Below are 12,489 nucleotides of genomic sequence, written 5' to 3'. Positions count from 1 at the left end.
TATATATATATATATATACATACGTATATATATATATAGGTATATATATATATATATGTATGAATAGGTCAATTACACAGAATTTCATCATGTCTCAGACATCATGGGTAGCACAGTCCTATGGGAAGGAAAAGGACTAGAGAAACCCAGTGGGCTGGATGCAGCCCAGGGATCCCCCCGTGGCTGAGGAGAATTTTCTTTCTGAGCCCAGAGAGCAAGGGTGGCCCATGACTTCCCGTTACATTCAAACACTGTAGGGCCTCTAGCCGATCTAAGCAAAGTGAAAAGTGGGGAGAAGGGTTTTCCCACATTCGGGGTCTCATCGCTCAGCCCAGTTCCTGGTAAATGAAGTTTGCTCACGGGCTCAGGCCACTTCTCTCAGGCACTTCTGAATCCCTTGGTACGCTCCTTCTAAGGAGGTTTCATGGAGATCAGAGAAGCCAAGAGAAGACAGAGCAGAGGTTGGAGGGATGTGGCCTTGAGCCAAGGAGCAAGGCCACCCCCAGAAGCTGGAAGAGGCAGGCAGGATCCTTCCCTGGAGCCTGCAGCCGGCACAGCTCTGTCACACCTCGGTTCTCGACCTCCGGCCTCCAGGACGGCAGGAGAAAACATTTGGGTTGTTTTAAGCCCCCCAGTTTATAGTAATTTATCACAGCAGCGAAAGAAACCGGACGCCAACAACCATCCGCGATTTCTTCTTTTCTAGTAAGTTATCTCTAACAATAAGTCACACAATTTCTGAACTCAGGCCTCCCTCCGCTGCTCTCCGTGCAGTCTCTCAATGGCTATCCACATCCCTGCCTGTGCGTTGTTGACAATGAACGTCTTATCTCTTCCATCAGCAGTTAAGCTTGGCCAAGTGTGGAACTGTCCGATGGGGTTAAAAACTAAAAACAGCTTTTATAAAAACCTAAAAAAAAAAAAAAAAAAAAAAAAGGGCGTCTGGCTGGTTCAGTCAGAAGAGCACGCGACTCTAGACCTCAGGGTTGTGAGTTCGAGTCCCACATGGGGTGCAAGATTACTTTAAAAATAAATTTAAAAAACACAAGGAAACACTAAAAATAGGTACCAGGTTGTTTCAAGACACACACTTACAACCATGTGATGCAGACGGCATGAAAGGAAACAGGTGTGCAAAATGGCCCCAAACGGAACACACACCCAAGTGTCCCACACCAGGAGACAGGGTAAAGAGTGAGGCAGGTGCCACAGAAGAGGTAAACCAGCTAGTGTCTGAGCAACTCTGTAGGGCTGTCCTCGTCAGCACGGTGGGGGGATGGGGGGCACCACTGGCAGAGGCTGGAGGCCAGGAGTGTGGTCACACCCCCCGGAAAGCAGGAGACGGGCGCACACAAAGGACCAGGGCCAAGCAGTGCCGGTCTGTCTACACGACAAAGAGTTCATTATGAATGAACATGAGCAACACAGTCTGAAAAACACAACCTTGGAAACAGAAGTAACGGCAAACTGGATGCTCGCAGGCAAAACGTGCAGCAGTCTCGACTGGTATCAGTGAAGGAAAAGTTAGGGCTATGTGCATGCGGGACAGGGGCCGCGTAACAATGAAAGCAATCATTTACCCGAGAAGATACAATGCACTGCTTATCTTAGCACTGAATGCCAAAGCAAAAGGAGAACCCGATTGCAAATCGCAGAATACCGAATTTACTAAACTTCTTGCTACACAGACGAGAAACAGCAGAACATCATTGGCTCCTTTGTGATATGGACAAAAGTGAAGACGCTAACAGTCCCATGGAAACGCACAAATGGGAGGAATACCTAAGACAAGAGATCATACTTAGGGGACAAAAATGAACGGAAGTTTAGTAGCTAAAGATGCAGAGAAAACTTCACAGCAGCACACGCGACTTAAGGTTCTCACTGCCCTCAGCTAAAGCTACATCACAAAGTGATACAGACACACGGTCACGACGTCACACACACCCACTCTCATGACCAGCCACTTGTTTTTGTGCTGCTTCTGAGGTAGTAATGGTTTTTACAGGACTAAATAGCTGGATGAAAAGAAAAAAAAAACAAAAACAAAAGAAGAACGTTTTATGGCAAGTGACAATTATATGAAATTCACATTTCAGTCTCCATAAATAAAGGTTGCCCTGGAATCCAGCCACACCCGCCATTTACAACCCAAGTTCAGCTGCTGCCACAGAGACCAGACACCCCTTTACAGAAAAACGATGCTGACCCCTTCTAATCGATACAGGGTAAATCATATCTAACTGCAGAATCGAGTTCTGGAGATCAAATTTCTAGTGAGAAATTAACAGACAGCTGTATTCAGCATGGGGCCTGGGAACCACATCTGAAGAGGCATTATAATTTAGGGGGACCTCAGTATGGGAATTCAAATTTATAAAGGAATTTTGGGGGCACCTGGGTGGCTCAGCCGGGTAAGCCTCAGACTCTCGATTTCAGCTCAGGTCACGATCTCATGGTTCGTGGGATCAAGTCCCATGTCGTGTTCCATGCTGACAGTGCTGAGCCTGCTTGGGATGGATTCATTCATTCATTCATTCATTCTCTCTCTCTGTCTCGCAAAATAAATACATAAACATGAAAAACAACTTTATAAAGGGATTTTTTTTCATATATGAGAGAATCTTGTATGCTGTTTGGAAATCTGTGTTGTTTCAGAAAATAAATTAGGGTGATAAATGGAGATGTATCGGGGGAACCCTTCTCGTGATTAGTCACCGTATCACAGAACAGCCGTGTGTCTTGCAAAATGGAAGGATTCACACGGAACCCGAATGAACAGCTACCTATTCGTAAGATATAAAGCAGATAAATGCTTAGGGGTTGACCCCATCGTGGTTTGAGTGATATCCCCCTAAAACTCGTCTACCCAGAGCCTCAGAATGTGACCTCATTTAAAAATAGGGTGTTTGCAGGGGCGCCTGGCTGGCTCAGTCAGAAGAGATTGCGACTCTTGAGCTCGGGGTCATGAGTTCGAGCCCCACCTTGGGTGTAGAGATTACTTAAAGAGAATTTAAAAATAACAATAAAAAAAATAAAAATAAAAATAAAAATAGGGTGTTTGCAGATAGAAGTAAGGCAAAGATCAAAATGAGATCACTCTGGATCAGGATGGGTTCTAACCCAACGACTGTCTGTTTATAAAAGAGGAAAAGTACACACGGACACAGGGAAGAAGGCCATGTGAAGAAAGAGGCAGAGGTGAGAGTGACGCTTCCAGAAGCCGAGGAATGCCAGGAGCCACCGGAAACCGGAAGAGGCAAAGAAGGCTTCCCGCACGGAGTATCCAGAAGGAGCGTGGCCCTGCCGACACCTTGTTCTCTGACGCTTGGCCCAGAATGGTGACAGAACACGTTTCTGTTGTTTTAGGCCACCCAGCGTGTGATGTGTTACAGCAGCCATGGAAAACTAATACAATCCCTTCTAAAGCTCCCCAGAAATTCCAACTTCTCTCTTTGTCCTCAAAGGCAAGGTCTAGATCTTTAATTTCTTCTAGAAACCCACACAGCCTCCTCTAGTGCTACTGTTGCTAAAAGAAAAATTCAACGATGTTAACCTTCGTTCTTCTTGAACGGTGACAAAGAGGTAACGGTGTATCTTTTTAAATTACATGTTTTATCTTGAGAGAGCTGTAGACTCACCTCAATTCAAAGGTCCCACTGTGCCCTTTACCCAGTTTGGGCTCATGGGAACATCTTGCAAAACTATAGTATAGAATCACAACCGAGATACTGGCATTGATATGCTCCAGCGATGTGATTCCCGTTCCCCAGTTTTCTGTGCTCAGCGGGTGGCATTATTTAGTTCGACCCACCACCATCGAGATAGACAACAATTTTGTCACCAGGGCTATATGGTATTGTAATACATGCAAAAATAGGCCTTATCTGTATGTAGATCTGTAAATATTAACGTAATGGCTGGTTCAAAGACAAACCTTTGAAAAGCCAGGATGAGATACCATATTTACACAGTCCTCAAAATAGAAAGCAAATGTTTCCCAGATACTCTGAGTTACTATGGGAGGGGAGGAAAAAAGGCTGATGTTCACCCAGAGCGGGTTCCTCCAACAGGACCCAAATCTCCTACCTTGTCCTTTTTGTCTTGTCGAGCATACGGAAAACACGGGATCACGGCAGTCACCCTGGAAGACGATGCGATCTTACAGGCGTTGATCATGATGAGAAGCTCCATGAGGTTGTCGTTGATTTCTCCACAGCCACTCTGGATGATATAGACATCTTCGCCCCTCACGCTCTCACCGATCTCGACGCTGGGAAAAGAAAAACGCCATCTGTTAATAGTCAAGTATATTTGCTGTCTTCGAGGTCCCCTGGAGCTCCGTTAGGTATGATAAGTGGCCAGGATTCACCGTACGCATCGGTGTCCAGGGTACGATCGGGGGGCTGGTCACACGGGCTCCATCTGCCCGGCACGTACCAAAGTTCCGGACCCCCAGGTGTTCCGCACTAACCACACTGTTCATACAGGTTAGTAGGGTGAGCTGTTCGTATCTGGGAACGGGGGGAGCCGTTTCCAAAATGAAGTTCCCAAAGGCTAGCTGAGGACCACCTTGTGAGCAGAACTTTTCATGTAGGAGAGGGTCCACTATGCTCGTTAGAAATAGGTCTCAGTCCTGTTACATTGACTTCTTTCTGCTAAATAGTATATTGAGTTTTTACTTTTATTAAAGTTACATATACACACTGCTTAAAAATTTCAAGTCATTCTGGGGGCGCCTGGGGGGCTCCGTCAGTTAAGCGTCTGACTCTTGATTTCAGCTCAGGTCATGATCTCAGGGTTCATGACGTTGAGCCCCACGTCGGGCTCCACGCTGACAGTGCAGAGACTGCTTGGGATTCTCTGTCTCTCTCTCTCAAATTAAAAAAACAACAACAACAACAAAACAAAGTGAAGTCATTCTGTAAGCCTTGTAACAAAACATTCCAGAGGCAACCAATTTGGACTCTTGGTATGGTTTTTAGGCATTTCCCTTCAAGCCTCCAACTAGTAAGTTTGTATAGCTTCATTTTGATTTTTCATTTTAAGCATCATGTGTGGTCACCGTGCTATGAAGACGAGGACATAAGTCTATCCCCACCCCCCACCCCCACCTCCCATTGCCTGTAACACCTGCAGCCTTCTGGTCCCACCATCCCAACGGAGATCAATACTCCAACCAAATACGACAGCTACTGTTAACTGTGTAAGTGCTACTCAGAGCCGAGCCACAAAGTAAACTTCAATCCAAGTTTCTATTTCCCTTTTACACACAACTTTCAGTGCTTTGTTCTCCCTGGAGTGTATTGTCCTACCTTTTCACCTGCTAAGTTTTCTGAGTAGTGAATCCAAATTCCGGCCTAAACGCTTGGCTGACAGTCTACATTCCCACCGTGTCAGAGGCCCCAAGAGTGACATCCATGTCACTGGCCCACCCGTGTTCGTCCCGTCGCCGGCTGAGCCAGGTTCTCTCTGCCCGTGCACAGATGCCACCCCCCCGGGGGGGGGGATCCCACCACCCCTCTCCCACACATCATTGCCCTCTTTCTGTATCCTCTTTCTTGCTGCACTTTGGTTGGCATCCTCCAGTAGCTTCTGGAGAAAGAGTGAAGAGGGGCTTCAAAAGTCTTTGAAAGTTGCATGTTGGACAATTTCTGTTTTGTGGGCGGAGAATCCTGAGCGCTCAACACGCCCGCAGGCCAGCCCGTCCCTGGCACGTGCCGGGGCACGTCCTTCACAGCACTGCCAGGCGCCCGGGAGACCTTCAGCTCTGCTATGATGCTGGGTTTGAAAAGCCTAATCTTCTTCCAAGTGATACCTCAGGAACAATGCGAGCCGGACGCGAAGGCCGCGTTGGCTTGCCCACCGTCTTTCATCCCGAGATAAGACTGCAGCAAACTGGACGGCGCCCAGCTGGATGGAGAAGCCGCTCAAGAAATCCTCCCGCGATGCCGCCGCCGCCCCGCCTCCCCAGGACAACGGCCACACCCGCCCGCATCTGGTATCACCACTCGACATACCACTTCAGACTCCCTCCATCGCCTCACGAGAACCCCAAAGCTACAGCACCCCCCCCCCCGGACTCATTTCCCCAAGGAAAGGGCCATACTTGCGACAGCGCTTACGCTAAGCCTGTAATGTGTATAAAGTGCTTTACCATTTCTATGACATTTGCGTCTTTTTAAAACGTTGCTGAAGTTTTGATCACCGCACCCCCATCCAACCCCATTTCCCCCATAAGCCCTGTGGTCTTTATTGTAGGACTCTGCACAGCACGATGATTTTTAGGAAAGCATTCCAGTAAGACCAGCTGCAAAGGGGCTCCCTCTAAAAAGAAATATCGTGAATCTTATTTTAAATGACAACTAGACCCAATCATATTGTTTTCTCTAAAGAGCCGATTCTTTCTTAAAAATAAAAAAAAAATTTGGAATCCATGCAGTAGTCTATTGAGTCAACAGAAGCTTCTACCCAACCTCAACTAGAATAATCGGAACACAGGGGCGCCTGGGTGGCTCAGTCGTTTGAGCACCCGACTTCGGCTCAGGTCATGATCTCACAGTCTGTGAGTTCGAGTCCCACGTCAGGCTCTCGAAACACAAAAATGAAGGCTTTCAAGTTGAGCCGATCTGAAAATGACTTTTGGTAACAGTGGAAAATGATGACCCACTTCAGGTTGAACCAGTCTGACACCACCCCCAGGGTGAAAGAGACATAATTCTATGTGCTCCCTCCTATTTCGAGTTCTAAGGGGCTAAATGTAATTCCTGTGTGAGCATCCTCTCAACTGTGGAATCAAGTCAATTTGGAAATCGGCGCGGTAGGCAGAATGGCCCTGCAAAGAGGTCTATGTCCTAAGCCCCAGAATCCCTGAAAATGTTAGTTCCATGGCAAAGGGGAAACAAGTCGGCAGATGGAATTATGGTTACTCATCAGCGGACCTGAAAATAGGGGGATTTTCCTGGAGTATTCCAGTTGGCCCAATGCAATCACAAGGGTCCTTGAAGATGGGAGAGGGAGACACATGAGGACTGAAGCAGCATCAGAGAGATGCTATGTTGCTGGCTTTGGAAGATGGAAGAAGGAATCAAGGGCCACAGGCAGCCTCTAGAAGCTGAGAAAGGCAAGGGAACGGCTTCTCCCCTCGAGCTTCCAGAAAGGACTGCAGTGACCCGTGACAGACCTCTACCCCACACAACCGGAAGATGTGGCAGCGACCCAGAGGGCACGGGCCTGCAAAGCCTAAACCACTTACCGTCTGGCCTGTTACAGAAAAAACTTGCTACCCTCTGGTGTTATGATGCTTTATCCCAAAAGACCTGCTTCTTTGGCCTGTTTTTCTTGGGGAACCTCAGGGCCCGCATGACCAGCAGTCCGGCAGAGGCTGAAAAAAATCCTATCACCATGGCAACTTTTCTTCCTGCTTCTACTCCTAAAGATGATCACGACCAATCTTTAGTGTAGGGGCTTAATTTCAAACACTTGTGGCCAGAAGGCAGCATCCGTTTGCCATTCAGATGGAGAATCTTCACCGATCCGCCAATAAGAAGGCAGATGAGTTTATCTGACTCAACAATGAGTGAGTGTGCTCATTGATGAAAAGGCGGCTGCAGAGATGCTTTGAAACTCTTCCCATCAAGAAGGGGATTGGCGCCTGGGTGGCTCAGTCGGTTAGGCAGCCGACTTCAGCTCAGGTCAGGATCTCACGGTCTGTGGGTTCGAGCCCTGCATCTGGCTCTGTGCTGACAGCTCGGAGCCTAGGGCCTGCTTCAGATTCTGTGTCTCCCTCTTTCTCTGCCCCTCCCCCCCCCACTTGCTGTCTCTTTCTCAAATAATAAACATTAAAAAAAATTCTAAAAAAAAAAAGGGGGGGGGACTGGATTTGGGAGGACTCTGCCCGACAACCGATTATGACAGAGGTGACAATGCACTGACTTCAGAGTCCAGACCTTAAGAGACTGGCTGCGGCCACTTTCTGCCTCCCGTGCTGTGGGAAAGCTCAAGCAGCCGCGTGGAGAGGGACTGAGCTTTCGGCCCAAGCTCCCAGGCAAAAGCTAGCACCAAATCACCAGCCGTGTGAGCGAGCTGTCTTCAAAGTGGACCCGCCACCCCCAGTTAACTGCCCCAGATGCCAGCACACGGGGTGCTGCCCGGGCTGTGGGTGTGGGAGTGAAATAAACAATTGCTGTCTTAAGCTGTTGAATTCTGGGTGACTTGTGACACAGCAATAGATAACCAGAATGTGGGGTCTCTCGGTATCAGCGAACGACCCTGTGGGCAGGTTAAGTGACCGGGGCTAAAATGTTAGAACAGACCCGCAGACACCTTCACGGTGGAACTTCAGTGGTCTATAGCGAAGCTGGGGCAGGCATCTCTCTGCTGTACCTCAAATGATTCAGAGATGAGAAGGGAAAATCAGGAGGCCCTGTGTGTCCGATGAGGTGGTGGGTGGGGGTGGGCATGCCCAGCTGGCTCGGTTGGTGGAGTGGGCGACTCCTGATCTCAGGGTTGTGAGTTCGAGCCCCATGTAGAGACTCCTTACAAAAAAAAAATCTTAAAAAAAAAAAAAAAAGTGGGGAACGGAAGGAGTGATAAGCAGGACATCAAAGCAGATTTCTGGTCCCAGCTGAGGGGAGACGTTCAGGAAGGGGCGTCTTAGGTGAGCTGAATCATTTTTCTCTTCCTTTTACCCTGTGTCTCATCCCTGGGACCACACAGTAAAAACCAGATCACTAGTACAACAGCTAGTATAGACAGGACTGTTTGTACAAATCAACCCCTGGGCCTAGACAGTTTATGGGAAGGAGAAAAGTCAGGAAGCTAACGTTTTATATTCTAAGTACTAAAAACATATAATATTGGGGCACCTGGGTGGCTCAGTCGGTAGAGCGGGAGACTCTTGATCTCCGGGTCATGGGTCTGAGCCCCACCTTGGACGTAGAGATTACTTAAAAAACAAAACAAACAAAACAAAAAACATATAATCTGACTGTAGAAGCAATTCCCAGAGATCCTGTTTCGTGGTTTTCCAGACCTCACGATTTCTACTTATCAGGTGGTGGTGATAAAATACTGGAAAGCAAATAAAACGGAGTTAAAACAAACATACAATCGTACTTCAATGCCTGAATGAGTTGCACCCAACAGTACATCCAGTATTTGGAACAGAAATCCAACAACGACTTCACGACGGACTTCCGAGCTAGATTTGCGGCTCTTCGGCGGCACAGGATCGCGTTGCACGGAGATAACACAGGAGGGCAACAAATTTGCTTTCAAAATCTACTTCGCCCAGACATTTCTCCCCTACTTACACGACGCCAGCTCTTGAACAGAAACTATCTTCTTCACCCCATTCTTCTTAGAGCTCCTGAGACCTAAATAGGACTGGCCAGACATCACAACATTCAAACCTAGCTACGCTCTCCTTTTCCAGAGCCCTCCAGGGCTTCTGTATGAAACTCCACAAAGCGGAAATCTTTGGCTGAAGGACTCCTGGCATTTATGCCACCTGTTACCCATTCCCAAACGTTTCTTCACTTACAGAATCAACAGGACTACGTGTTGCGATTTCCCACCCGCAAGAAGGGGCTTCATATAGCCTAAAAAGTTGACTCGACACACACCATTTTCCCCGTATGTATTAACAGAACTCCCCAGGAGCTCAGAAATTTTTGACTAAGCCAAAGGCCGTCAAGGTTTTCTCCCATGCTTTCTTCTAGAAATGCTTAGTTCCAGGTTTTACATTTTAAGTCTGCAATCCCTCTCAGGTTCATTTTTGACATGGTGGGAAGTATAGATGGGGGACTGTTGTTTTTTTTTTGCTTTTGTTTTTTGTTTGTTTGTTTGTTTGTTTCTGGCAGCCTGCATCAATTGTTCCAGAATCGCTTGCTGAAAGTGTTGGTTGAACTGGATCTTTGCCAAAGATACATGACTTAGTGTGTACAGGGCTAAGCATTTAAGGGGGAGAAGAAAAACAGAGCAATTTGAAATTGTTCAAAGAGCTGGGTGGACTCAGGCAGGTGGAAAACGGGGCCCCTGTCGCGCTTCCGAGGGTGGCCACCAGCCTGACGTCACTGAACAGAGGTGACCGCATCTCCTGGACCTGAGACACAGGTGGCAGTTACGCCCGAACCACGCGTGGCCTTGCTGCTGGAGACAGCAGAGTCCCAGGCCTACGCAGAGGATGAAAGTGTGTCGTGTTTGGGGCAGAAAACTGAAGAGGACGCTCAGGGGCACCAGCACGTGCCCTCTGGAGCTCTCACGCTCTTCAAGCCCTCCGCACAGACACCCCCTCTGGCTAACCCAGACTTCTGCACCCCGGCTGCTCCGGAGGGTCACCCGGGAGCTTTTACAACACCCACGCCCCCCCCCCCGGCCCCGCCCGCCGCGGGGATCGGAGCTCCCGGGCAGGGAGGGGACGCGGCTTTCGGACGGGCCCCAGGTGGATGCAGGGCACAGGCGGGCAGAGGGCGTGGGCGGAGCCGGGTAGAGGACCGGCCAGGCGCGGATCCGGGAGCACCGGGCGAGCACACCCAGAGGCGTCCGTCGCCGCGTGCCCTGCACCCAGGCGGTTCCCGCCGGCTGCGCCCACCTCTCCTCGACGCTGGTGACCGCCCCGAGGTCGCCCTTCCGGGCCCCGGGCCGCCCTCCTCCGCGTCTCCTGGGCGCCGCAGCGGTGGCGCGGAGGCCGCGTCGTGGCCGTCCCGCCCCGGAAGGGGGAGCGGGCGGCCGCGGAGTGGTCCGGGGTGCGGAGCGGAGGGTGGGGGGCGGGGGGGCGGCGACGGGCCCGGCCCGGCCCCGCAGCCGCGCGCCCGGCGCCCTCCCCGGCCCGGCCCGGCCCGGCCGCCGGCGCGGCCCCCACCTGGTCTCCTGGTTGCTGAACTTCTTAGTGACCACCTTGCCCAGCTCCAGGCCCAGGCGGTCGGCCACGCGCTGGGACAGGTCCTGGTGCGAGCTGCCGCTGAAGAGCACGATGTTGGGCATGGCGGAGGCGGCAGTGGCACCGGAGGCTGCGACGCGAGCGGGAAAGCGCGGCTGTCGACCAAGGGAGGAGCGGAGTGGAAAGTAGCTGGAGGGGGCGGAGCTGCAGGGGCGGAGTCGGAGCCGGGCTCGCGGGGGCGGGGCTTGGTGGACCCGGAGCGGGGCGGCGGAGCCGGAACGCGCCGCGGCGGGACCCGGGGGGAGGAGGAGGAGCTGGGGGAGCTGGAGGGAGCGGAGCTGGGGAGGAGGGGCTGTAGAGGGAGAGCTCTCGGCCCCGTTCTAGACCTTCCCGTCCAGCCTCGAGAGGGAGGGCCAATGAGCCCGATTAACTGGGCACCGCGGGCGGGTGCGGGAAGAGGCTGTGGACGTACCTAGCAACCGGGAGCGAGCCCCCCAACACGGAGTACCCCCATACCCATTGCAGACGACTGGTGTTCAGCTCCAGGGATCTGTAAAACTCTGACCCGCGGGGCCGGATCCCCCTCGCTGCCTATTTCTACCGGAGCGCTAAACATGGTAATTACACATGAACATTTGCAATCTGTGTGATCGTACCTGTCCTGCCATCGCACCCCAGTTAAGAAAAATAGTATCCCCTTAATAAATAAATAAATAAATAAATAAATCCTTTCCTCTCTTTAGTAGGTGCGTACTGCAAAAAGCTGTACTAAATTATTTTTATTTTTTGTATTTTGTCCATGAAACCACTGTGAAAATTTGTTGTCTCTCTTGTTGTGTGAGTACCTACGTAATAACCTCTCCATTTTGCCTCGAGGCCCGCAAAGCCTAAATTATGTACTATCTAGTCCTTAGTCAAAATTCGCTGGTGCCTCAACTGCTACAAAATTGCCCGCTGCCCTTGAAAAAAGCCGCCAATGCCAGTGGCCATCTGAGACCTGACCACACATGGAGGGTCAGGGTTACTCTGCATGCTGATGGTGAATGGGAGCAAACCGAGGCCCCTCTAGATTCCTCGTCTTTAGGTAAGTCCTCAGGCCAGTTTTGCAACGTCCAGCCAGTCGGTTCTCCTGGCCTGACCCCAGGAACCTCACCCTGCCCCCTACCCGCTCCCGCCAGGTGGTCCCCAGCCACCCCTCTCCATAGCCCCTGAGCCTGCTCCTTCCCCTCTCCCCTTGCAGAAGGGAGCAAGAAAGGTTTTCTCAAGCAAATGCCAACCTCTGTGCACAAATCAAATGTAGAGGAAAGGAATGTATTACATGAGAATGTGGGCCCCACGTGCTAGTCCTGCTGGCCAATTTAATGCTCCTCAATGACAACAGATTAAACAGGTCGGATAAATGGCTGGGTTTTCCCTGCCAACAATTGGCCCTCCGTCCACACAGAAGGCAGCTTGTAGCCCGCTGTAAACTGACCTCATATTATTGGGATTTGGGGGATTCTTGGGATTATTCATGTAATTGGGATGTTTCATCTGGGTCCATGTGCTTTTCTTTAAACTCCTGAATCCGCCTGTTTACCCAAAAGTTGTCCAAAGCACCCATTCTG

General features: G+C 50.4%; 1 protein-coding gene across 1 annotated transcript in view; it reads right to left on the bottom strand.

The window, feature by feature from the left end:
- Positions 1 to 11,073, bottom strand: part of PRPS2 (phosphoribosyl pyrophosphate synthetase 2) — a 35,800-nt gene extending 24,727 nt beyond the window's left edge. The window contains exons 1-2 of the mRNA XM_049643431.1: positions 10,865 to 11,073; positions 4,090 to 4,273 (exon numbers count right to left, since the gene is read on the bottom strand). Coding sequence (XP_049499388.1) covers positions 4,090 to 4,273; positions 10,865 to 10,986 — 306 coding nt within the window. The 5' untranslated portion in view covers positions 10,987 to 11,073. The remainder of the gene's footprint in view (positions 1 to 4,089; positions 4,274 to 10,864) is intronic.
- Positions 11,074 to 12,489: the final 1,416 nt, after the last annotated feature.

This window comes from Panthera uncia, chromosome X (assembly GCF_023721935.1).
Source record: "Panthera uncia isolate 11264 chromosome X, Puncia_PCG_1.0, whole genome shotgun sequence".
Taxonomy (NCBI): Eukaryota; Metazoa; Chordata; class Mammalia; order Carnivora; family Felidae; genus Panthera; species Panthera uncia.
This window is presented reverse-complemented; position numbering and strand designations above follow the sequence as displayed.